Source organism: Suillus subaureus, assembly GCF_016647635.1.
Source record: "Suillus subaureus strain MN1 chromosome Unknown BJ212scaffold_13, whole genome shotgun sequence".
Taxonomy (NCBI): Eukaryota; Fungi; Basidiomycota; class Agaricomycetes; order Boletales; family Suillaceae; genus Suillus; species Suillus subaureus.
In genome coordinates this window covers 814,839-840,628 of record NW_024538569.1, presented here as the reverse complement: position 1 = coordinate 840,628, position 25,790 = coordinate 814,839, and the positions used below count along the sequence as shown (strand labels likewise).

At 49.2% G+C, this 25,790-nt stretch overlaps 6 protein-coding genes across 6 annotated transcripts; 5 read left to right on the top strand and 1 right to left on the bottom strand.

Annotated features, from left to right (window-relative positions):
- Nucleotides 1-440: 440 nt before the first annotated feature.
- BJ212DRAFT_1299213 (Alpha/Beta hydrolase protein) lies at nucleotides 441-3,636 on the top strand (the record flags this gene model as incomplete). The annotated part of the gene is made up of 18 exons (XM_041332830.1): nucleotides 441-588; nucleotides 643-746; nucleotides 803-861; nucleotides 922-976; nucleotides 1,018-1,257; nucleotides 1,307-1,448; nucleotides 1,499-1,584; nucleotides 1,606-1,845; nucleotides 1,899-1,930; nucleotides 1,975-2,199; nucleotides 2,261-2,281; nucleotides 2,338-2,345; nucleotides 2,400-2,529; nucleotides 2,578-2,599; nucleotides 2,752-2,873; nucleotides 2,941-3,041; nucleotides 3,249-3,338; nucleotides 3,392-3,636. The coding sequence occupies 18 exons, from the start codon at nucleotides 441-443 to the stop codon at nucleotides 3,634-3,636; spliced, it is 2,070 nt and encodes a 689-aa protein (XP_041193959.1).
- Nucleotides 3,637-5,574: 1,938 nt separating this feature from the next.
- Nucleotides 5,575-6,008, top strand: BJ212DRAFT_1350317 (uncharacterized protein). The gene is made up of 2 exons (XM_041335496.1): nucleotides 5,575-5,833; nucleotides 5,882-6,008. Exons 1-2 carry the CDS (start codon nucleotides 5,597-5,599, stop codon nucleotides 5,993-5,995), a joined length of 351 nt encoding a protein of 116 aa, XP_041193958.1. The 5' UTR covers nucleotides 5,575-5,596; the 3' UTR covers nucleotides 5,996-6,008.
- Nucleotides 6,009-14,696: 8,688 nt separating this feature from the next.
- On the top strand, nucleotides 14,697-16,254 carry BJ212DRAFT_1270015 (Alpha/Beta hydrolase protein; the record flags this gene model as incomplete). The annotated part of the gene is made up of 10 exons (XM_041330849.1): nucleotides 14,697-14,844; nucleotides 14,897-14,997; nucleotides 15,047-15,198; nucleotides 15,246-15,330; nucleotides 15,381-15,611; nucleotides 15,663-15,741; nucleotides 15,794-15,816; nucleotides 15,868-15,951; nucleotides 16,001-16,075; nucleotides 16,126-16,254. 10 exons carry the CDS (start codon nucleotides 14,697-14,699, stop codon nucleotides 16,252-16,254), a joined length of 1,107 nt encoding a protein of 368 aa, XP_041193957.1.
- Nucleotides 16,255-16,507: 253 nt separating this feature from the next.
- BJ212DRAFT_1270275 (uncharacterized protein) lies at nucleotides 16,508-19,156 on the bottom strand (the record flags this gene model as incomplete). Its single annotated transcript, XM_041330874.1, has 2 exons — nucleotides 16,508-16,966; nucleotides 17,030-19,156. The coding sequence occupies 2 exons, from the start codon at nucleotides 19,154-19,156 to the stop codon at nucleotides 16,508-16,510; spliced, it is 2,586 nt and encodes an 861-aa protein (XP_041193956.1).
- A 1,262-nt stretch (nucleotides 19,157-20,418) lies between these two features.
- On the top strand, nucleotides 20,419-22,554 carry BJ212DRAFT_1446662 (uncharacterized protein; the record flags this gene model as incomplete). Its single annotated transcript, XM_041338289.1, has 5 exons — nucleotides 20,419-20,435; nucleotides 20,484-20,891; nucleotides 20,938-21,194; nucleotides 21,248-22,256; nucleotides 22,311-22,554. The coding sequence occupies 5 exons, from the start codon at nucleotides 20,419-20,421 to the stop codon at nucleotides 22,552-22,554; spliced, it is 1,935 nt and encodes a 644-aa protein (XP_041193955.1).
- Nucleotides 22,555-22,882: 328 nt separating this feature from the next.
- Nucleotides 22,883-23,988, top strand: BJ212DRAFT_141559 (uncharacterized protein). Its single transcript, XM_041337553.1, has 3 exons — nucleotides 22,883-23,288; nucleotides 23,341-23,754; nucleotides 23,946-23,988. The coding sequence occupies exons 1-2, from the start codon at nucleotides 23,210-23,212 to the stop codon at nucleotides 23,694-23,696; spliced, it is 435 nt and encodes a 144-aa protein (XP_041193954.1). The 5' UTR covers nucleotides 22,883-23,209; the 3' UTR covers nucleotides 23,697-23,754; nucleotides 23,946-23,988.
- Nucleotides 23,989-25,790: the final 1,802 nt, after the last annotated feature.

Below are 25,790 nucleotides of genomic sequence, written 5' to 3'. Positions count from 1 at the left end.
ATTTCATTATAATGCAATGAACACACGAATTCGTCATTAAACCTGAATGGCTTATTACTCTGCTGAGCCGGGGGTTCTGCTAGGTTATGCGCTGGAAAAGTTCTGCCATCCGTCAGGCACAACTAATTCAGCCAAACCGGCTGCTAGAACTCGGCAGTTGTGCTGCAACACATGGGTGTTAATCACGGTTCAACTACGGCCCAAGTTGATTATGCCCACGTAGGGCTGCGCGAAGAACGCGTGGTGCTATGTGTTCCATGCCATGGCGACCCGCCTCACACGCATTTGGTCTATCTGGATGTTCGCTCCGGACCCATTGTGATAGAGATACTCATTCTAATACGACGCCACACGACTCACTATTTTTCCTCCATAAATTCAACCCCTTCTCTTGCTCGACAGTGATGCGTCTTCTCGCCGTATTTGCGGCTCTGTTCGCAATGGTCGCCACCAGTGGTCATATGATGACCAAGCACGAGATACGCGAACGCCAACTCGATGCGGCAAAACGTTGGCAGACTAGTGGCCTCCAGAACGTAAAGAGCAATGGTGTGCAGAATATCACATTCACGAATCCCAAAGCCTCAGGTGACTGAAATGCTACAAGTGAATATGTAATACGTCTGATCCATGTTCTTCCAGAATTTTACGTCGATGGCAGATCCCTTCCACTTGTTGACTTCGATGTTGGTCCTAGCTGGGCAGGTCTTCTACCCATCAGCAACAGTCCTAACGAGACACGTCAGGTGTTTGCATGAGTGGTCTATGCACGTTCTTCAAGTGCTGACATCAAGGACATCAGCTCTTTTTTTGGTTTTTCCCTCCCGGCCCCCAAGGGAGTCTTGATGATTTAATTTTTTGGTGCGTCATCAGGAGTGGTGTGCTCCTCGCCGCAGACCTGACATATTCTACCTGATGAAGGACGAATGGTGGCCCTGGCTGCTCCTCCCTAGAAGGTTTGCTGCAAGAGAACGGTGTAAGCCTCTTTGTTGACGGCAAGACTCGTTTATAACTTAGGTGTTTGAAGCCTTTCAGTTGGGCCGGGGTCAGGCCAAACCAACGGTGAATCAATGGAGCTGGACCAACCTGTCCTCCGTCCTTTGGGTGGAGCAACCTGTTGGCACGGGATTTTCCCAAGGCATACCAAATGCACGGAATGAGGACGATGTCGCTGCTCAACTCGTCGGCTTCATGCAGCAGTTCCTTGATGTCTTTTCGGAACTCAAAGGCAAAAAGCTGTACTTAACGGGTGAAAGTGTAAGTTTCTCTCTCAGAGAGGTTCAAGCATTGCGCTAATTGTATCCAGTACGCTGGAACATACGTGCCTTGTGAGCCAGCAGTCATCCTCTTTGAACATAATTCTAAGACTAACAAAGATATCGCAAACTATATCTACGAGAACTCAACTCAATTAGACCTCTCGTTGCAGGGGATATGGATCAATGATCGTAAATAACATTTTGACTGGCTTTGTCAAGCGCTTATACATGAAACTCAGCCTATATCTCGTGGTGGGTGGTGCAACAGCAGATCCCTGCAGTGGACTTCGTGAAAAGACACACTAGTCTCTTCTCTTTTAAGTCTGTTTGTTTCACTTGGACCTAGTTTGCGGGTTACCCACCGATAGGATCCAGTCAGACGTTTATGAACCACCTCGAGAAGAAGGCTGCGACGTGCAATTATACTGGCTACATGGATAAGCATGTCACATACCCTCCAGCAGGTCTTCTTCCCCTACCAGGAGACTCTGTCTATTTTGCCGAAGGCTGCAATATCTGGGATGACATTTACAATAATGCGCTGATCATTAACCCCGCCTTCAATATCTATCACATCTGGGACACCGTGAGTCGAAGAGGATTTTAATGAATACCATATTAACTTCTTTTCCACGCAAGTATCCAACTGTATGGGATGTCCTAGGTTTACTGTAGGCCATTCAATGATTGACTCAATGCAGTCCAGCTGATGCAGATCCAGGGAGCAAGAGTCTCCGATCTACTTCAACCGAATGAATGTAAAAGTGGCTATCCACGCGCCCGTTGACACAGAGTGGTCGGAATGCTCAAGTATTCATGTCTTCCCCAACAGAGACAGCAGCTTGCGGCCTGCCTTCTCTGTGTTACCGAATGTTATCGAGAAGAACCAGCGGACCGTTATCGTGCACGGTCTCGCGGACTTCATTCTCATTGCTGACGGGTATGACTTTACCTTCGATCATTAATCTTCGTATGTTCTAACGCACGGTTTGATGATTTAGAACCAGAATTGCCATTCAAAAGTAAGTGCGTCCTTGATCATAACTGTATCACTTTAATCGATGGGAATCATTTGTAGCATGACCTGTGCGTGACCAGTAATGTTTGATGTGCTCCACGATTCACTCATTATATTCCAAGGGGATGGTTTACAAGGATTCCAGACGCCTATCGCTAACGACAGTTTCATTGTTGATGGCGTGGGTGCCTACGGGACAATGCACTCAGAGTGGGGACTCACTTATTACGAAGTAGCCTTGAGTGGACACATGTGAGTTCACTGCAATACACAGGGTCTCGTTTCTAATGTCTTGTGTAGGGTTCCGCAGTTTGCGCCAGTAGTAAGTCGACCATGCTGTTATACAGACGCTGTCTAATGCAGAGACATAATTTCAGACCGCCTTCTAGATTATGCAATACCTGATGGGGTTTAGGGACACTCCCTAGATAAATACTTGCTTTTTACATAGTTCTTATAATATCTCGCGAACAGCCTGAGAGGTTGGACGAGTGCCACCATCTTGCCGGCCCTGAATCAAAGTCGCGCGTGAGACTCGTGTTTGCCCCTGTCACGAGAGCTCAAGCGCTCACTGCGCTCGTTCTTGTATCACCTTGGTATCTAACACATCCCTTAATAACATAGTTTGTTTTTATTTCTTTATTGAATAATGCCTGCCGTCAGGACACAGTCGCGCCCAACGAAGTCCGCCATCGATGGACGTAAGACAACAACCTCAAGGGCTTCTGTACCAGTCGTGGAGGAAATGCAGGATCTGGCAGACTGTAAGCGCGGATGACATTCGACTCCATAGCCCACGTCAAACAGCTCTCATGAAACTGTCTTTACAGGCAAGATGTATTACCCCTTGAGTGAAAAAGACCGCAGCACCTTCAAGACCCACGACGGCAAGGCAAGCAGCATGCATTGAGACTACCCATCATTCCTTACTCCATAGTTTCTCCAGCGCGTCACTCTGCATCGGTGGGCAGTATACGATTTCACTAGAACAATCCCTTGCGGTCGTGTCACGACGTACAAGGACATCTGCGTTGCTCTTGGGCAGGGTTCGCCGCGATCAGGTGCGTGTCAAAAATGCAATCACTTTGTCTCTTCTTACAACCTCGTTTTGTAGTTGGTTCTGCACTTCGAAACAACCCATTTGCACCATTTGTGCCTTGTCATCGCATCATCGCATCGAATCTGTACATTGGTGGATTCTCCGGCGAGTGGGGCACTGGCGCGAATGCAAGGGGTGGACAGAAGAACACTGGGTCACAGTGCAATAGAAAGATGGAGATGCTTGCAAAGGAGGGGGTTACGTTCTCCGTGGAAGGATATCTTGCTGACGAATCTCTGCTCTGGATCGGGAGAGACTGAACTGGCTTCCTTGGCTGTTATATATGATACCACCGAAGTAGGTCACTGTTGGGCATCACTGGTTCAACCACCAATAACTACCAAAACGATATAAATGAATAAATCAGTCGCTGAAGAGTTTCATAAGTCTCTGTCTCCGATATGTATTACTTACATCGCCTCCTTCCATAGTCCAGGCTGGTCTGTGTTGGATTCAATCTAGGACTTCCTTTCTTACCAAAGACTCGACCTCGTCATTCCACAGCACCTCGACTGAGTGTAGGGTCACGACTTATAAAGTCTAACACAAAACGGGTATTCATTCAAAGTTCAACTTAGGATATCCGTCATCATACAAAGCTGGAAGCAAGGCGTCACAGTATTTGTGAGTTCATAAGAGGCCAACCTTATTCAGTAACCTCGACCAGCCCGCAGAACGACCACATCAACAGTGCATAACAAAATAACGTCCGAGAGTAAACTCACTCCGCGCAAGGATCTCCTGCCGTCTCCTCGCATGCCTCCCCGTGCACGTCCCACGCCACTGGATACGCGCTCATCGAGCCCACACCCTCGACCATTGCCTGTCAACGTCGATGCCGATCGACACGCAACGATTAGCAACGCAAAAGCGGTCACGAACAAAAAACGCATGGGGCAGTGTGGGCGGAGGCGAGCTTTGGGTTCCTCGAGAATATTGTGGAGTGTGAACCTCCAGGATGAGGCTGTATTGGAATTTGACGTTGGTAGTAGGCTTACACGAGTGGGTTTGGTACGGGGCAGGGATGTGCTGGCCTGTTCGTTGCTATGGAAGATCCACAGGGTGCACCAGAATTTGGAGTTGTGGGCAGATGATATTGTTCCATACTGGGGAAAGAGGCGGGACCGTGCTGGTATATGTTAAGACCCATCATATCCTGGCCCACTTATACCGAAAGGCTCCCCCTGCGGCGTGAGTGAGGGGCAGGAATCGAATGGGGCACGGGGGTGACTTGGAAGATTGTTTGGAGTATGTTGTTGAACAGGGTGTTGCAACCTCGGTGAGATAGGTGATGCCGAAACCGGGAGCGAAGAACATCGAAGAGGTAGGTGTGATGCTTGGGCTCATTTCCACAGAAGGCATTTGCGTAACTGAAGATATAGAAAAAAACCCTGATGCATGGAACTGCTGCAGTGCTGGCTTAACATCTGATGGAAGGTGTGGCGATGTCTAGGAACAGGGGAAGAAACCCGAGATAATGGCTTGGCAATGGGATACCAAGAGCTCGGTTGCTGATAGGATTGTTGGGTACGCATGTCCAAGCCGGGCGGATATTCAGGCCTTGTTGACGTCGAAGAAGATGGTGGTGACACAGATGAGACTGATGAATGATCGAGGGCGGGATTGGTGGCCTCAGGTGGGACTAGTCTGGTATTTTGTGCGCTGCTTGCTTGAGGACTCTGTGTCTCATCTTCTGGCGTATATGGTGGAGTCTACTACCGCACCTTCCTCTTGTGCAGCCCTCTTTGAGCTTCATTCCATTGCTCCACCTCTTCCTTTAGAGATGTCGTTTCCTCATACCTGTGACGAGTGGCCATCGGCGTCGAGCGCTAGAAAATTGAACCTTCATCATCTCTCTCATCTTCACAGCTCTTTCCTTGTGCGACTTCCTCATGTCGGAGTCTTGGACGTTCGAGCAAGGTGTATGTGGCGTGCGACTCCAACTCCGATACTTGGTATCCTACTAACACTCGTCTTTTCCGCTGCTAGTACACCCTAGATTAAGCCCGTCAGACGCTATGCTATATAGTACGTTTCTTCCTCATAATGCTGTATATGTGCCAGATAATTAATGTTCACCTAATTGTGCTCAGGTCTAACAGCAAGCTTCGAAAACATGTCTCGCTCTCGCCACATTCTTATCTGCCTTACTAACCGACATCGACTGCTCAGGTGTTGAAGCCAAAACCTCAAAATCCACGAACGCAACAAGACAACATAATGGAACGATACGGCACAGCTGCTGGCCTTCACAGGCGTCGCTCGTGGCACAGTGGACAGGATCTGGGTCCACCTGATCCTCTTGACGTGCATCTGCTGGCCACATTCGCCGGGGCTCTTGGGTGTCTGACATCTATCCGCCCTGTTCGCCTCCTCAGCATCTCCTCAGTCGGTTGCACTGGCCCGCACCATGGGTCAAGCACCCCAGCTCACTCCAACTCAACACTCTCATTGTTCGTAAGCTCGGGCACGAGATGAGAGGGTACGTTCCATTTCGTCTTCTAGCTTGCTGCCCACACTGTGCCATCTTCAGGACATCGGTGGTCGCTGTCATCCAGGTTGGGACCTAGTGGTGGCTCGGGACGTGGAACGTTGGCCTTGTTCTGCAGGCGTTGCTAGCGTTCCATCCCACTCGCCGCTCAGTGCCCACCGGGTCCAGGATGGTATCGTCACAAATCAGTCTGCTTCCTTGGCACTAAGAGCCGAGGTCGTCAGCGCAAGTAAGTCCACCCCAGTCTAATAAAACAAACCTAATACACCAGCAACAAAAACACATTCAAAACTAGAGGAGAAAGGACTATCGCGACCCAGGTGATGGAGAAAGTCGAGTAGTTCCATTTCCTCACATTATGGTATCGGTACGCATATATGTGCGTTTCTTGCCCATGAGTGTGTTCATCATTGTCGTAGAACCCGGAGGCGACCCGATGCCTCGTTATTTCTTTTTTTTAGACCGCATCATGTAACGTTTGACTCCGAATCTGATATCAACGCACTATCGTTGCGATCATTGCGTGCAGTGAATTTTCACTGTCCTGAGAAGTGTCATACTCCGAAGACAAAGTAGCAACTGTTACGGTACAGCTGAGAGGTCTCTACTTCCAACATACCGCTACAATATTTCTAGCGTCTTGACCATGTCCGGAATAAAAGAAAGGTCTTTGACTTGTGCAATGATATCATGGTCTGACGCGATTCTCTTGTATTCTCCGCCGCGCTGATGTGCCAGCAAAAATGCGCTAAAAGGCTGCTCAAGATGAGCAGCCAATCGCAACGCTCGACCGCCCAGTTCCGAGACAACCGATTCCTGTGCTTCAGGGAACCCGTCAGGCGAACCCTGTAATGGAGACCCAGGCGCAGACCAATAATCTTCCTCGCTCTGCGTGTCGTCAGTAATATCGGGCAGCTCTACCAGGCCAGACGGCTCCGCAAAGTCAGGAAGCTCGAGGATATAACGATTCCACGGACGGACAAGCAAGAATGTCTGCATAGTAGGTCGTGATGATGAGAACTGAGTCAGCTTGTCCCCTGTAGTGATCAGCAGGTCATGAAGCCCGTCGGCCTCGACTTCATATATCTCCTGGTCTTGAGCGCGACTCCGCTTGACTGCTGTGACACGAAATGCAATGCAAGGCAAATGCAGTCTGCAGTTCGCGAAACGAGCTCATGTTGTCAAGCAGGGCGTAAATTTTCTGAACCAAATCTACAGCCATGGCATTTCGGGGTGAGGAGATTGTCGTCTGAACGTTATCTTCATACAGAGATGGCAGGGTGTATGACGGAGCTTTGTATGAAGTAATGTCGGCCGGCAGACAGCTATTGAATTCGGATGATTGTCCCACCCAGTCCAGGGCACTGATATCACCCGACTGAGCTACAACCTCCTGCAAGAGCCTCCCAAGAGCCTTTTGCTTCTTCTCGCCATAAATGACAGGCAGATTGACGCCGAAGATACCAAACAACGAGTATGCAATATCTTCCGGCCATGTGGTGACACGGGCTGACACCCATTGAAGTTTCTCCCGGGCGTCTCTCATCCCTGGACGGAAGGTGACGAGGGCCTGTGCATTTATGCCCGTTGCATGTCCCATCTCCTGCATGATTGCAAGGGAATCCTTGTGGTTGAGAGAGCGATCGTCGAGATATAGGGACCAATCCTTCTGATAAAATAGGACAAATTTTGGGGCCAGGAATTCTTGAACTGTCTATCCTCGCGTGTTCCAAATGCTACTTGTGAGTGCCCCAGTCTGTGACGAAGGTGCAGCATCCGACAAGTAGACGACGGTAAGTGCTGAGTGGCAGTACCAGATAAACATGGAGTTGACCGATTGTTGGACCTCGACGTTGTTAGTCTGGTCAATGCAACAGGTGTCGATCCATGTCCAGCGAGACCCCATATCATGAGCAGTTTTACAGAATGACTGCAACTTCACGATGCCGCCGACTGGATTCAAGTCGTATACCACCTTGCCCTGGATATCATGCAGCAACGGTTCCTTCTCTTCCCACCTATGTGATAGAATGACATAACGGAAGTATGTCGCCACGACATCTTTGATGCGCTCCTTTTGGAGATCTATGCCCACCAATGTTGATGACAAAAGCTCCTTGTACTCTGTGCTTGCTTTGAACGCACCAATCTGTGCCATTTGATTGCATAAGCGCCCAGTAAAGGTATTAAGCAAACGATGTGGGGCATCGTCGAGATGAGCCTTGATGGTCTCTTGAATGGTTCTTTCTGCTTCGGATGGATTGACGTATTGTCGGCGCAGCGCTGGAGAAAGAGTCAAGCATCTTTAAGGGTGTGGTTATTTGGGGGCGCACCCCGTGTTTGTGCGTCAGGAGCATTTTCAAACTTCAAGAGCATGGTGTGAAATGCATCAATCACTTCATCATAGCGTTGTGCGCCATGAAGTGCTGCATGCTCTAACTGGTATCCGACGTAGGACAAAGGGGTCAGTTTGATGACCTATATGTTCGCAAAGATGGCTTCGGTTGCCAAATCGAGATCGATCGCTGCAGAGTATAACTCGATAGCCCGGTCGTAATTACCCGCAGCGAGGGCATCATCTCCCTTTGCAGCTAGGTCAGCAACTCCAGTGGCAGCATGAAGCGCGCTGTAATCTTGCTTGAATGCTGAGCGAAATGCAGGTGAGCATTGTAGCCAGTTGATATCACGAAGACTTGCCAGTGGACCAGTCAAGGCAGCTTGCCTTCGCAGCGTCATCACATCCGTCCACTATTTGTCTGTAAGATCTGAGGGCCTCTGCAAGTCTACCTTCCCGAAAGAGCGAACGGCACCAATGCTGGTGTACAGTAAGCCACAAGGACTCGAGGTCCCACCCAAATAGCTGCGCAAGCACTCAGTTGGACATAGAATAAAAATATTGCATCACAATAAACGCACAACCACAAAGATATCATATTTAGAATGGATGGTCGACATAGGCAAGAGACCGATGGTGTTGACAGCGGCAGTGAAGTGGCCAGCTGCTTCGTTGTGACGTGCGTCATCTAACGCATTCATTCCCACTTGTACGTGTAGATAAGCCTAAAGTGCAATGTTCGTAAAATCAGTATCGACGCATGAATCTGGAGTTGACTGTGTCATGAGCACTCACTTCTACGATACCACAGGCGAGAGTATTTGCATTTGGACACACGGTAGCTAGCTCTTGGACACGCAGAATTGCCTCGTCATGTTGACCTGTATTAAAAAGGGCGATTGCCTGACAGCTGTCGTGTAAGTAGCGATTATACGAGGCACAATTGACATACCTTAATCAAGAGTAGAAGACAAGTTTTACTCAAGTCTGCGTCTACGAATATGAACGCGAGGTCAAATGCTTTCATCGCATCCCGGAACTGCCTTTTACCACAGAGGGCGATGCCCTTGGAGATACAGCCCATCATGGATGACTGGATGCTGATGCTCTATATCGCCATACAAATTAGGCTGTGTTAAAACGGTCACGAGGGGACAGTCTATCACACCTTGAGGGCGTCATCAAGTGCGCAGTCCCAGTCGGCTTTTCTCGCCATAACAAACGAACGATTTGCGTAGGAGCTGTAGTTGTTGCTATCCGCATAGATCTCCTGAGTGAGCAGCCTTACAGCAGTAGGCAAGTCCCCAGTTATGCATGCATCGCGGGTTGTCGTGTTGATGGCGAGGATCTGCATTACGCATGGTCAGATTGTGTGGTAACAATGAAGGCCAGAAACGAGCCTCGCAATTAGACTGTTGAGCCTTGGAATCAAGATTGAGGATCAATATGGAAGAAGACGAACCGTCTGTCGATAAACAGGAACTCACATTATTTGCCACGTCTTCCTTCAAAGTGTCTTCCTGTGACGCATCCTTGAATAAAATGAGAAGAAAGACGGAAAATAAACAGATTCTTACATCTAATGTCTGGTCCTCGGGAATGTCATCCAGTAAAGGTACCGCCTACTTCGAGATCATTTTATCACCTCCCCCACTCAAGATGTGCTTGCCATCCAGGAAGAAGGTGACACAAAACAACTCATTGGTGTGCTTGAATATGGCGATGGTTCGCCGATCCGAAAGCCGCCAAAGCCGAACCTGCTGGTCTGCAGATGCAGACGCGAGAAGGGTGCCAGTAGGGTTCAAGGCAACCATGTAGACAATGTCAGTACGGCCTTTCCAGGATTCACCGACCTGCTCCCAGGTCATTGAATCCCAGATCCGTATGGTGTGATCACGAACGCTACCAGCTGCCGAGATGAGCTGTTTGCCATCGGGCGTCCACACGAGTGTAAAATTCCATGCTTCATTGAACGCAGAGTGACCCTGGAACTTTGCAATGCATTCCCTCTTGTCTGGGTTCCATATCTGGATATTTATCGCAGTTGCGATGGCAAGGTGTTCACCAGACGGTGAATACTGAATACAGCGGATCTCCGCGCCAGTCCCACAATTGATTGGATCTCCTTGTACCTGCCATGTTTTTGTGTTCCAGAGCTCCACTGTAGTGTCCAATGAGCCACTCGCTAGCAATGTGCTATCTGGGGAAAAATCAAGCCACCATATCTCCTTGGAGTGGACTTTGATGGGTTTTGTGAGAGATTCGCCATCTCTGCTCCAGGCGATGAGCTCTCCACCATCATCACCGCTTGCGATGAATTGCCCGTTTCTCGATATTGCAGCTCTTCGTATACCGAAGCGATGCCCCTCCATTATCTTCAATACCTCACCATCTTCTATGTCCCACACACGAAGCGTCTTGTCGCACGAGGCCGTCACCATACGGCGTCTATCGGGAAATACTGCTGCTAAGATACCATCTTCATGACCTTCAAATGTTCGACTGGGCGTGGCGATTCGAATAGCGGGGTGTTCTGCTTCCATCATCCTGCTCGAAGTGGATGGTATTGAGCACAACTTGCTGGAAGTGTCTTGATCTAAGTTTCAGAGGTGCGTGTACCGGACCTTTTTGTACTTCTTCACAGCCTCAACCTGTTTCGTGTATCATTAGACGCCCAGGACATGAGGCCTGACGCCTATATTTATGTAATCTGCAACCTATAAGTCCAGGGCCAGCTTCGCTCTCTTCGTCTAGCTAGTCCACCATGTCCATTCGATTCCACTGATTACTCCACCGAATCCGTCCTGGATGTACGGTCGGAGAATCGATACCACTCCTGCCAGAAAAGACTGGGTCGCAGGTGAATCTGCAGGGTGGAAAGTGTATAACACAGCAGAAACAGACAATGCGTATGTTCTCCTCGACCTGTTATTCAGCCGCAATCGTAACCGCGATTGGTAGCGATATCTACAAGCTCTAGATTACAGGCATCGTTGAGCAGCTTATTCTGTGTAGCTATATTCTTGGACCAATGCACCAGTTCCCCCTTTTGACCTCTAATAACGAAAAAGATGTCACGACTCCTGCTGATGCACGAGCCATGACTCAAAGTCCGGGAGTTCGTTGTCAGGTCGAGGCTGGACTGGTTGGGAAAATGAATCTAATCACAACTATTCCAGTCTCGCCAGGAAGACTGCCGAGATGAAGAGATGCAGGACGTACCTTAGTGTTCAAAAATGGGGGCAAGGCGTGACCGATCATGACCGGTGACCGAGACGTGATGCATTGATGAACGTAGTCACCACTCAAGGGTATCATACGGTGGCCGATGCCGAACCAAGCTACTATTGGGCACTTCCCTCCTGTATCGTTGACCATTAAAATCGGATGCAAAACTGGCATACTGTACGCCTGAAATGGTTAGAATTCAATTTGAATGTGAGGTTCCTACCGTCGTGGAATGGGTGACTTTGGAGGATAGATATGGCTTTGCTGCTACGAGTAAGCATTAGCAACCCCAGGAAGTTGTCGAGTTATTGTCACGCGCTGAATATTTTGCCCTCCCAAATTTGCCCGATCACAGGAAAATTGTCATGGCATCTCCGGCATGAGGAGATAAAACGTGTAAATACTAGCAGGAGTCTATATAGGGGACAAACTTCACGCTGTCAAGAGTCACTCCTGCAGGTCACTGAGAGTCGGACGCAAGTACTTAGCTGTACCATACTCAAGTTCCTTTTTCTTTTTTTTCTAGTTTTGGAGTCTCACTCACGTATTCAACAGATTTGAACAGGGGGGTATCCGGCTGATTGAATGTTCCGCTGGCTACGAGTGATGGAAAAATACATCATGCCAGAACTTGTTACAACACCGCTATCGTTTTCGTCCGGGGTACCAGGTGGAGCTGCGAAGCGATAGTGTTATCGCCTCGTTGCACAGTTAACCACAAATAGAAATAGAAAAAAAATCCTTTGGAGCCTTCTGGGAGTCCATGTAGATTCACATTCCACCTTTGAAGTGGTAACCTTGTCTGTACACGATCCTAGAAGGTAGGCCGCCGCGAACAAGGTATACGTAGGATCACCGAGACGTGAATGTCCCTGACGAAGTTTTGCTGCAGAAGTTGGGACTGTGGTTCCCCCAGCCCGTCCATCTGAGCACCAATCGGACAGCCTGGTCACTGGACTGTAGTGGCCATTTCCCTACATGGAAGTTTATGGGCAAGCGCTGCGTGAGATGAAGTATGGGCTTTTATTTCAAAATCACACTTCACCGAGGCTGGCTATATCATAGTTTTTCCGCAGTAAAATGAATGGTTCACGCGATAAGCCACTGGCCGAGTTTGCTCAAATGGCATGCATTCGAACTTCCAGTGGGTTAATCAAACATGTTCGTCCGTGTCTTTCTGTTTTCTGTCATCTTGCTTCTCGTTTCACAAGCCAGTGTTAGCGCATCGACTAATTCGACTCAATGTGATGCAGGTACAACTCGCTGCTGCGAGGAGGTGAGAGGGATTAATGAACGGAAAAACACATTTATGCTTACCTACGTTGTAAAGGATTCATCTCAACGGGGCAATGTTAACGATGAGGAGTGCCAAAGCTACTCTGAGCCTTGTGAGAGTGGCTACCTAGCAGCTTGCTGCTACACCGTCCCCGCCTTGGTAAGTGCCATGATTCGATTCAACAGCACGGTCGATCTGAGTTGGCAGCAGGACTTTTACTTCTGCGAACAGACTGGATCAGATTGAGGGGTGTTGCCAGGTTTCATAAAGCATGTCACCTTCGCAGTTGAAGAACATCCGTTGCCCTAAATTTTAGACTGAACTTACCGAATATCATGAATGTATAATTACACGGTGGTGCCAAAAATATCTTGGACCCCTTTGCTTTCGTTCGGTGCGGGGTGCACATTAGAACACTCAAACAGCACGAAGCACAACTCACATGAAACCTCGTCACATTTGTCACAGGAGCTACCAGCATGTTACTATGAAATGAAATTGTGTCTTGTGCAGGCCCTTTTATTAGGGTGTGCCCTGATAAAAAGTAAAAGTAAACGTGGGTTCTTGTTACATTCCATCGACTGGTACTTACACAGCAAGTGTCGATCCAAATAATAGTAGAAAACACGGCGACGGCGCAGTTGAAACGCAAAATAAAGGATCCCTGCAAGACAACGAAATTGACCGTGCATTGTCTCGTTGATAAGGATAACCTAGCATTGATCTATAATTGCCTTATAAGTGACATGTTGCATCATGTATATTACTTACGTCACATTAGCCTACCGAACTGTAGCAAGATTTACTGGGAATCCCGGGAATTATGGAGTACATTTCAGCTTGAGCCGCCCTATGTTGGCCCAATGAAAACAGCTCGCCGTTGGGATGGGTTGCAATGCGAGACTAAGGGCTTGGCATATCTTTTTGTGAACATTCTTCATCAGCCTTAAGGCCGTTTATGGGGCTGCGCTCTAAAAAAGTGACTTGAACGATACCGAAGGATACCTATCGCTGCCGATGATGCAAACAGAACATTGCAAATAACCGCACTAGAGAGGGGCAAGTGGAAAGGGTAGTAGTACGATGACAGACGATTGAGGAAGTGGCATCACATACCTAGAAATTTACTTCAGCAGAAGACGATCTCACTCCGATTGGATGTGTTGTGGTCTTGGAGCGGCTACCGAGGCCTAGAAAGGTCCCCCTCGGAGGGTACGTTCCATTTTCATCTTCTGGCCTGCCACTGGCACCGCGCCATCTTCACGATCGGCACCGTCGAGTTGAGGTTGCAGGAGTTGCTAACGTTCCATGCAGGCGTGGTATCGTCAAGAATCGGTCTGCTTTCTCATGATCAGGGCCATGACCGAGGTCGTGAGCACGAGTAAGCCCACCCCGGTTTAACTCCCAATAAATGACGCATCCTGGATAAGAGGAGATAGGGATTATTGCGACCCGAGCCCATGGATAGAGAAAGGTAATGACTTCCATTTATTGACACTCATCTCGAGACTGGTGTCAATGGTATCAGCCCGAGGTGTCACTTCATGAACTGTTTGGTATGCAAGCCTGGATGGGCTGATCTGATGCGTGACAGCTTATTCCCCCAGTGGGTTTCACAGACAGATCTTAGAAGATACGTTCAAGCTGTTTATACGTCTTGATTTCGGCAGTGTGATTCAATTGCCGCTTGTTGATCATCATTTTCACCTGTTTTCACTAAACTCGACTCTGACATCGATATACATTGCAAACGACCGAGCTCGAGCAGTATAATAAAGAAGGAACGACAATGTTTCCTCTATTTGGTCTACGGGCGTCAGCGGATGGATTTGTGATCATTCCGCCGGATTCTGTCCAGTTGTTGCAGGTAGGCATGCAGAATTCCAAGCGGCATCTTGCATCTTGCATGTTGATTCTTGAAGTTGGACGTTAAAGTCCTTCCAGTGGACACAACTACGAGTTATTCGAACTCTTATCAGAACTACGTACAATGTATTGGTCTACCTGCCTTGTTATTCCCCTTTCCCTCTCATTCGTGGCGGGAGCTGTTACCTTCAATGCAAGGGCGTATACCATCCAGTCCATCAGTTGCAAAGCTGTGGATCGCGTCTTAGACGAGGAGGTCAATATCACCATTGGTACGTATATATGCGCGTGTCTTACCAACAGAGATGTTGATTGTTGTCATAGATTATGTAGACGTCAACCCGACTGCGGAGAAGAGCATCATCATGGTCCACGGCTGGCCCAGTCTTTGGAGCTCCTGGGGGTACCAGATCGAAGAGTTCAAGGTAGATATCTCCTCCATCAGCTGATGACTGTCATGCTGATCTATTTCAGGACGAGTATCATATGATTGCTATCGACGTTCGTGGTTTCGGAGGTTCAACACATCCCGCTGATGTACAGTCGTCCAGCACGTTGGCTGATATCACTGGCGATCTCACTTGCGTTCTCGAACATGCTGGAATTCAATCTGCTATTTGTCTTGGGTATGTTTTGCAGAAGATCCGGTCTGACCCACCTGATATCCTTGTAGTCATGACTGGGGTGCTGAAGTCTGCTACGAGGCTGCGAGGAGACGACCTGATATCTTCTATGCCTTGGTTGGCGTGACCGTTCCGGTAAACAGATCGTTGTTTTACGGTTTTCCCTGCCTAACTATCATAACAAGTATTTGCACGCCGCTGGCCCCTTTGCAGACAGCGCTCAGCTCGCAGCAGCTATGCCTAAGCTGGCATACCAAGTTTTCTTCGAGAACCATACGACAAAAGCCGTAACTGAGTTGAACAAGGATATCAGGAGAAGCCTACGTGCTACGTTGCGCACAGTCAACAGTGCCCCTCCAGATAGCTTCCTTACAAGCACCAGTACTTATCTCGGTGCATATGACAACGTGACGAAGGTTTGATTAGCGCTCATTCTAGGTAGGATAAAGTTTACTGACCTTGACTAGATTCCTCCAATTCCGTTCTTCACCTCCTCCGATGAAGAGTATTTTGTCGAACGGTTCAGTATGCAGAAATTTGACCATAGTGCGAAACAAAATTCCTCGGAAACCATGCTGAGCTAATCAATACACCGCAGCTCTCATATTTTACACTCGTGGAGTGCGTAGATATATTTTTAAAATGCACCCAATAACTAAATGAGGTGCTTAGAACCGCTATGGAACATGGCAATCTACTCGAGCGCAAGGAAATTACACAATTCCCCAACCCGTCTTATCTGTTTTGCCTCTAAACGTGGGTTGTCTGTCCCGTTACAGGGCCTTACTCATGCGCACTACCACAGGATCCTGTCGCAAACTGGGTATTCGCTGCCAAATACTTGAAATCCGCGGAGTTCCTGCCACAACTGACGACCAAGGTGCGTGATATGACCCTTTCGCCAAGGACTATGGTGACAGTCGAATGCAGACAATGGAAGGTGCCCACTGGCCCCACCTCGAGCACCCAAAGGTATTCAATGACCTTCTCAGGGCATGGTTGGAGACCTTGGATCATTCCTTCACTCCAGCCCAGCGAGTCCTCTCGGACGAATTGTAATCCATGACCTATTCCTGTAACTTATTCCCAATTCAAGGACCCAGGAGAGTAGATACTCAAGGACAAGTGTACAATAGCGATAGCAACCATGGTGCATTATGTACATGGATCAGCACCAGATGAGTATATCTAGAGTTGACGTGTGCAACATGTTACTAGAAAAAACATAGACAGCGTGCATAGGTACAGTACAGCATAGGACAGTAGGGTCATATGAGTGCATACATCGAGGTAGGTCACAACATTGAATAAGTTACACGTCAGGAACGCCATTACCGTTCTGCAAACCGACACCCAGGGTCTGGCGGAGCAGCATGTCAACGCGGTCCCGCTCGTCGCTGATGCGCCCCATCTCGTCCTCCCAGCGTGTGATGCGGTGGTCGTATATTGAGCGAAGGGCGCCGAGACTACCAAGAGCAGTCTCGAGCGCGCGCTTGAGGTCGCCTTCCCGTGATTCCGAACTGCCATCAGAACCATCGCCAGAAGAAGTCGAGTTGAGGAACCTCTCAACGAGCGTTGTGCCCTTGGCACGGGATGCTCGTCGACGAGCAGCAATGCCTCGGAAAGAGTTTCGTATGTTGTGCATGCTCGGAGACTGTGTCCCTATTTCACGACGAACTGAGCGTGATGTCAAGGCATGCAGTTTTGTAGAATGTGAAGGTGCAGCAAGTAGGACCATCGTCGTATCCGTCTCGCAATCAAGCGCTTGGAACTATGATAACACAACGGCAAATGTCAGCATCCACCCATGGCTTTTGACAACAAGTCATCTCACCGCCTGCTGCAGAGCTTCCCATCGCGTATCCCATCTCCTCCGTCTCTTTTCGATATTGTTGATATAGTTCGGGTGATACTCCAAGTCTAACAAGTCATCCTTTTCATCCTCATCTTCATCCACCCACTCAGTACCATCATCAGGCAACATCCCATTCACCCAGTTCCCCTCCTCAGCAACCTCAAAGCGTTCCTCGCCAGCGGTCTCCTCACCAGACGAGTACGGCTCCGGGCTCGTATCCCGTGGCTGCGTGCTTTCCACACGGGGCGGCGGCTTAACCTTCCGCTTCGTGCTCTGGATTCGTAGATCCGCGGATGCCTGACGGCGCTTGACTCTGCCAGTCGGGAACGGAAGGCTGACTGGTTGGTGGCTCGGGCTCGACTGGATGCTCATCGTTGCAGTGGAGTCGAAACGCGGCCGTACGCCTCCTCCGAACGCACGAGATGCTTGCAGGAACGTCCATGGGTTGTATCCAGGCCCGGGGAAAGGCGTTGACGATGGTGAGAACGTGGAGTCGGATAATGCTGCATGGTTGTTCAAGGCGTACATCTGCATCTGGAGAGCGAGTTGCTCTTCGATCACCGAAGGATGGTTGGGGTCATAGTTGGAGGAAGGCGCAGTGTGTATGGGATAGGTAGAATAGACGTTGTTACGCCGAACGTGAGAGAATGGGTAGGGATAGGGCGAGCCCACTGGAGGTGCCGGGCTGGCTTGCATGCTTTGCATGCTAGATATCAACGGTGATGGAGCGGCAGTTTGGCTATGAGGCGTCGGTGGTATGGGCGCAACTGGACGAGGAGACTGGAAGTAATGCGATATATAGGCAGCTGCAGCATCATCATGATTCTGATCATCCGAGTAGACTTGATTTTGAAGCGGGTGCGGCCGTCCGTTGCTTTGTTGCTGCGGCTGTTCTGCACCACGAGTATCAGAAAACGTGCGACTGTGTTGTTGTCGTAGATCATGCTCTGGTACAGAGTTAACCTGTTCAGTCGTCAGCCTCACCGGAAGTGCAGGCGACTCACGGCGCTCCTCAGTAGATCTGATGGGAGGCTTTTCAAAAACGGCTGCGTCGAAACTTCGGAGGCCAAGTCTGTCTGTGCTACCAGTGCGGTGGTGCTTTGTGAGGCTCGAGAGGCGCTGATTTGCGGGCTGCACGTGGTATTGCCTGGCGGGATATAGTTCTGGTAAGCTGGCAGTGGGTGAGCGTGGGGTGTATGACTCTAGTTCTCCGTCGTGGTCTCTGTTACTGTCGACGGGGAAATCGTGGTCGTTTTCGATGAGAGTATCATTATCATCCTCTTCATGATAGTCATTCCCGTGAGTATAATTGTCGCCGTTCTTAGAGGTTGCGATATCGTCTTCTGGTTCTTCTTGGACAGGCAGTGACTTGTCGGGAGTTCGGGTCTTAACGGCCTGCAAGGGAGGAGTGTTGCTGGCAAACTTGCTGACCGCAGGTGGCGTCACACGAGCATTGTCGGCGACAATGGCTTTCCGCACGGTGGGCGGCGGACTGGGAAGCCTAAGGGAAGAGCTTCCATTAGACTGATACGAGTCCCGCTTATATGAGACGTAGTCTACGTCCACTGCAGTCACACTCTCACCACCTGACGAGCCAGTAGGCGTGTGGAAAGATGGAGAAGTGCGCTCAGGAGAGGGCACACGCTGCTGGGGGTGTCCCAAGGGTGAGTAGGACGGAGATCCAGTCTGACTGGATGGGAGGGAACGCTCGCGTGCACGAGCACTATCGCTCGGCTGGACTTCCTTCTCGCGTTCAACAACGCGGATAGAGCGGGAGCGCTGCATGCCGCCGCTCCCCTGAGCGTCTGCATCCTTTGGACTGGTTCGTTCATTCGCGCGGACACGATCACCGACGGGGTCTTTGAGAGGTGACGGCACCTCGCGTACATACACGGCGCCGCTCGCGGCGCCACCGGCGTAGGCGACCCCAGACATTCCAGGCACGGGCGGCTGCTGACTCAGGGCCTGCGCATAGTCTGCTCGCTCAATCTCTGCCATGAGCTCTTCTGTCATATGCCAATTCTCTTCCATTGCGTGGAAGTGTGTTAAGAACTGTGGAGGAGGCACCCTGTTAATAGGGCGTGGGTAGCCCATTTGTGGATTCATGAGGTGGGCGTGGATGTTGGGCTGACTGAGCGAGTGTTGGGGCAGAGGAGGGGGTTGATGCACGTTGGGCTGGCTGAGCGAATGTTGGGGAGGGGGAGGTGGTGCTTGATGCATGTTCGGGTGCATAGAACCCGAGGGAGAATAGTGTCCCTGGATTGCTTCTTCTCGGAGATGAGACGGCTGATTGAGTGGAGATGGGAGTTTAGTCACATTGGGTGCGGCTTGCGTGAGGGCCGGCGGCGGGGAAGTTCGTTTTGACTGCGGGGAGATGTTTGCAGTGGTGGGACTCGCTTGCTGTGGCTGGCGCTGATTTGCAGACTGAGTTGCTGCTCCGTAAATCTGCATGACGGAGGGTACGACGGGAAGTGATTGGGCTTTGATCGTCCTTTGTCTCGGAGATGGGGACATTTCACGAGGTGGTGTGTTCTGGGATGAACCTGATATAAAGGGTCAGTTTTGGGGTTTGGAGTGGTTATTGAATAAGAGAAGATCCGCTAGCGTTGTGATACGACTAGTGAATGACAATGAAAGAAGCGTGACTATTGTAGGAGACGTAAAATAGACGATGTGAAGAGTGTATCGGTAACGCACGAACGCCCGGAACAAACTAATCATGATGATTGATGATGATCCACACTTGGGCTGCGATGGGACCAATAGGCACGAGAGCAAAAAATAAATGGCACAAACCTTGAACACCGGAAAACATTTGAACTTTTCTCTGTTTGTGTGGGGACTGTGTACTTGTCATGGGCTATATGAGAGCTCGCGATGACTTGTTATGTTCGCTGTTGATGGTGGAAGAAAGCAGAGGTTAGATCTGAGAAGATAACAAGTTGAAGAGTACGCGCAAGTGGCCGCAAGTTCAAACGTACGCGCGTTTCCAACGTGGCTTGCTGCGTTGCAAGCAGACTGTAGGGGTGGGTAAGGGCCGTGATAGGAAGCGCTGCCTCGAGGCAAAGCCTGACAAGGAACACGCCCGGTCCGGGTCCAATCTGAGCACATCATGATTTCATTCCTGTGCTAGAAGGCGCTATCAAGCGCTGCCAGCTGTATCATGATTGTTTATATTTCCTACGTTCATAACCGTTACTGTAATTCAATCAGAAACATAATTGTCGCACTTACCAAAAGTCTGAATCTGCCGCTCTAGCAGCTTCGAATTATCGTGGAGAATGGAAACAAGGTCACACAATTATGATCGTCACGCGCATATGTCACATTACGGAAGACGTCTCAGTGCGAGCTCATCATTGCATTTGATGGCGTCCAGTGCAAAGTAAGCTTTACGTTCATCAATATTTGTTGGGGCTCATTATTATTCTAGGTTTCTACAACTCTACGAATCCCTTCCAGTCGATGCACAGCATGCTCTTGTCGAGAGCTCACTTGCACCGCTCCTCGATGTAGTTTCCAAAGAGAAATCAAACCGCACTCTTGCATCAGCAGCACGCATGCACAAAAGATATGTCAGCATGCCATCCTTGAACCTGAAAGCAAAGAAGTTGGAGATTGCTTCACTCCTGGACGAACTCGCTCGCGACCACAAGCATTCTTACGTGAAAGAAAAGTCTCGTAAAGAAGAACTTCTCGCAGAAGTCATCGAGAGCGTCATCGACTGGCTCAATGATATATGGAGAGTCGTATACGAGTACGGTACAAATTTTTCAAAGGCCCATGCTTGTCTTTTGTACGTGTCTCAAGCGGTCGAACAGATCGGTAACGCACGGGTCGGGTAAGGTGTCATCATATTCTCGTTTGTGTTGCTTATATCGTTTCAGGTGCAAGTGTTCCTTTATGAACATGTACATCTCTGTAAAGATCAGACGCTCCTCTGGCAAGGTCGTCAAGTCTTTTCATTTCACTGGCGCACACAATCTCCAGCGTGTCATGCTTTGGATTTGGCGCGACCTTTTCGTAGTCATGCTTGCCGATGGCACTAAGCGTCAGAAATCTGCCATTCCAGATATGCTCGACGATATTCGCGCCGAATTCTGTTGGAACGCCCTCGAGCGATTACTCTACGGTGGTAAAAAACGTAAGCTCCACTGACTCGACTAAACTGTGATGACCTTTACACCGTGGCACCAGCCGATGACGACGAAGATGACGATGACTTTGATTTCGATGATAATATCGATTATGACGATGACTACAGTGAAGACTACACTGACACTGACGGAAACTCCGATGGCACCGCTTGTAGCGATGCTCGATGTCCCTGTGGTTTCCACGCATGTCATTGGTCTAGCAAGTTCAACGACGCTCGCATCTCCCTGCGCAATCTCATCCGCACGTCTCTCATTTCTCTCTTTGCTACCATGCCCAGTCCAATTCTTTTTGCAAGTATCGGCGACATATCTGAAGCGGATGGAACGGACGAAGATGATCTTTGCGAAGAGCTCCTCCCTACACTCATGCGTATCGCCACTTGCAGCCCCGAGAATTTTGCCACAGCACTGCATATATGTGCATTGCATTCACATACAGATAATATCAATACCCTACTCGCCAGTCACTCTCACCTTCTGCGTCCCCGCGACGCGCCCGCACACCAGCTTGCAACCATAATACTTGCCACACAATCATCCTACCAACTCAATGCACTACGTATCGTCGAGAAAGAGCTGCTTGACACTGTGCACGCCATCCGCGCCGCCGTACGGAGCGCATTTTGTCATATCGATGTTCAGGCCAATAAGACGGAGCTGACCGAGATCATGGCATTACGTCTGGAGGCACTGGGGCGACGAGGGCGGATTGACCGCTGGGTGGGTGCTGTAGTATCGCCTACGAGTGAAACTGCCCATCCGATGGCACTGGCGGCGCTCATGATGGGGCTTCCTCTCCCTCCTGGAATGGAAGGGGCTATGGACGATGCCGACCCACTCGGGTACATCGACATAGATATCCATGATCCGGATCTGGATGACCTGCGGGAAGATTTCCGTCCAAACCTAAAGGCGCGCCTCGAGGGTTGGATAGAAGCAGGCCGGACAATCAAGGGAGGGATGTCGGTATTGCTGAAGATGTATGCTGTGATCATCGAGATAATGCCATTCTTGGGTGCGCCAGATATAGTCAATGAGATGACTGGACGGTGGGTTCCTCCCCGCTCATCTCTTAGATTCAACTGATTGAACTAACGACAAAGGCTCTCTGAGAATCCAAGTAAAGTCTTCCTCTGCGACGCCCTTGATGCGCTGTGGGATTTCTGCAGACAGCAGAGGCGCAAGTTTGCAAGGCCAAAGAACAAGCAAAAGCCACCATATGCCCCCAATACTTCCCAACCATCGAGCCAATCAAGTAATCTATCGAGTAATTCTGGGGGCGTAACGTTTATCGCCATAAATAGCTCTCAGTCCTGTCCGGGGGGAGTGGTAGATGATGTCGATTGAGTATACTCCTTTTATTTTCCCTACAGTGCGCACTCTTAGCTTACTAGTACCTTATTTTGTGGCTCTATCAATTCGCCTTGCTCTAGATCATCCTCGTATGAAATAATGAACCATGATCTAGGGTTAAGGTTTTCCAAACACGCACAAACATATACACCGTAGCCTTGTTTCCGTATTTGGGACTCACTTTGTCAAGACCTTCGCAGAAATTATGCAAGTCCTTGTATTCGGCATGTGAATCACCCCGCGTGAAATCAGCTTATATTGGTAACTAATACAAAGACTGTGGGTTGATGGGCTCTGCAACTCCGCGATGTAAGTGTACCCATGGCATTTTCTTGTCTGGTCCCATTAATATCGGCAGGGACATTCCCTCGAACACAGTCGCAGTGCCTTACCTCGATGGCATCCATCTTGATAGCACTTTCCCTATATGACGCGTCTTGTAGCGGGCACCGGGGATATATAGGCGAGTCAGGAAGTGCCAGCATACCAACTGCACAGTAACTGCTCGTACTTACAAGCCTCAGAGCCGCCTTCCTTCACTCTCTTCTTATAACAGAGCTTCCATCGGCGACGATACCTTGAACTCTACCGCCCGCTCACTTATTTTCTTCCTACCCATTCGTTCTTTCAACCCTACTTGCAAGCCAAGATGATGTTCCTTTTCCGCTCGATGTTCATCACCGCCATCTCAGCGTTCGTAATGGCGCTCTTCTTGTTCTCGATGTCTGGTACGTGCAGCCGTCGTGTTTCTTAGTGCCTGTACTCACCCTATAATCGTAGCTTCTGCTATGCCGCAATTCGGTCGTCCTTTGCTGCATGCATTGGATGCCGTCACAACATCTTCTGGGCCCTTTGAGGCGGTTCCCACATCAACAACTGCCAGCACGGGCACAGACCCGGATCCTGATCCTCAGGTCATTCAAGCAGTCTCATCTCCATCCGTATGTATTTATCATTTTTCTTGTTGTGACCGTGATATTGATGCTGCATGTCATTTCAGGCGTCGAGTGCAGCTACAACAACGCCAGCCGCTGGCAGTACCAGTACGAACGGCGCGTCGAGTACAGCTACGACGGCGCCAACTGCTGGCAGTACTAGTACTAACGGCGCGTCGAGGAGTCTGTGTGGTGGTATGAGCGTTATGCTAGGTGTTGTTGTGAGCGGGGTATGGTTGGTGCTCTGAGCTGCGCAACTGTTAGTGTTGGTATTGAGCCAAAAAGGACCTTGGTCTGATCTCACATAAGATATATTATTTATTTCATTGCTGCGTTGCTTTCGTGTTTTTCTGCGTCCTATCGTTATCGGGTATGTCTATTACCATAGAAGCGACTTCAGGAATCAGCAGATGCTGATTATTTATGTATTGCTAGTATCTGCGTCTGTAGCCCTTACTTTACTTGGTACTTGCTGTATCCATTTATTTCTCCTTTGCATACATTTCTGGTGCATACAGTGATTACTTGTATCTGTAAACTGCAGACCCTCGGACATCAAATTGAAATCCAACTATTACACTCATTGATATTTGGTCATGCACCATCGTTTGAAGGGGTAGATTGTATCTTTGATCTCTGTGTTAATAACCTTGACACAAGTAAACTGCATATAGGTACGTCACCGTATATTCCAAGTCGGTAATGAAAGCCGATGTTACTTGTTTCCGTAGCGGTGGAGTAGCACTCCTTACAACAAACAATGATATTTAAAAGAGATGAGTCATGTCTGGAATGTGAATGGATATTGCGGAAGAAATGGAACATATTGAAACGTTTGAAGACTGACGACCTGCTCGACATCGGAAGGCGAGACTCGATATTATTGGAGTACCGTACCATACTCTGGACCTGCTAGCTTCAGAATTATTCAAATAATTCAGACTCCTTGGCTAGATGTCAGTTGAGGGGACCATGTGTTTGTGGTGATACAGTTTGACACATACCTCAACCCAAATTGGCATACGCTCATTGTCGACCCGCAGCCTTCGATCACCTCACCGCCTCTTTACAGCTCAACAGCCTGGGGGGAGCATCATTGAATGGGGAACACAAGATTTGTTTGGAACCTGATCGAGATTCGAAACGACATCATTTTGATCACTGCTGTCCTGAGATGAGGAAGTTGATAATCAGGATCGTGTAGAGGTCAGACGTTGAGTACAGTCCAACAGAGGTTCCCAGGAGTGCATTAACGAGGCTGTTTTACTGATGTTCTTCGGTACGCGATCGACATCTTCCTGGTCTATGATTATAGTGCTTGTTTCGAAAGTTTCGTACTGGATGGGCAAGTTGCTGTCCATGCACATCCCCACTGGTGAAGCCTTTACCAAACTTGCATCGCCCTGTCTATGTCAGGGTCGACGTGGCAGATGTGCGCGGCGAAGAGACGATTACTTGAAGGCGATCGAATTTGGCTGAGTTTGGTCATGCCGGCAGCTCAAGCTATGCTGGTCCTTGCACCGTGAGTACTCGAGTCTTGAGCTTGGATGCGCAAGCAACTTGAAGATCCAGGCCGCCATGGTCTACAACAATGTCATAAATGCGTTCAGCGGACAATTCATGCGGATTTAAAGTCTGATTGACTTGGAGAAGCTGAGAGTTAGCCATAGAGGTTTGTTTTCTTCAACTTCTGGAAAAATTGAAGCTCTCGGTTGGCTTTCTCACTTCTCATTAGAAAGAACCATCTTACTATATTGCCTACGGCCCAGGGCATCATTGATTACAGGAATCATTTTCAAGGAGCGCGGTTCGGCCACACTCGGATGGCCAAGCGCTCAAACCTGGTCCACCCTTTTTTGAAGGGGGGTGTTGTGTGTACCTCCAACCCTACCACATGTTTGTCACTGAACAATTGCGCAGACTCAAGTTTTCCACACCAAGAACCAAACAATTGGTAAAGTAGTAACCGTCGAGAATTCCCGTGTGTCGCTACAGCCTGCGGATTAAACGTATTCCATGTCTACATGAAGCTCGCGTCCTCTAAACCTTGTGCGGCCATCCAGCCGCACCTTTTAGTGGATACCATCGGGCAATTTGAACATTTCGAGTAACTTTCGATGGAGTTATGTATTGGGACCGAATATGGGTGGTATTGACTAACAGTTGGTTGTACAAATGGTGTATCGTCCGCTCACTTGTTATCTTGTATACGTAAACTTAACTTTCTGCATATCGGCCTTCGGCATTGACGCTCATTCACTCTCATGGCCTCATTGATCATGACATGAAGCCAGA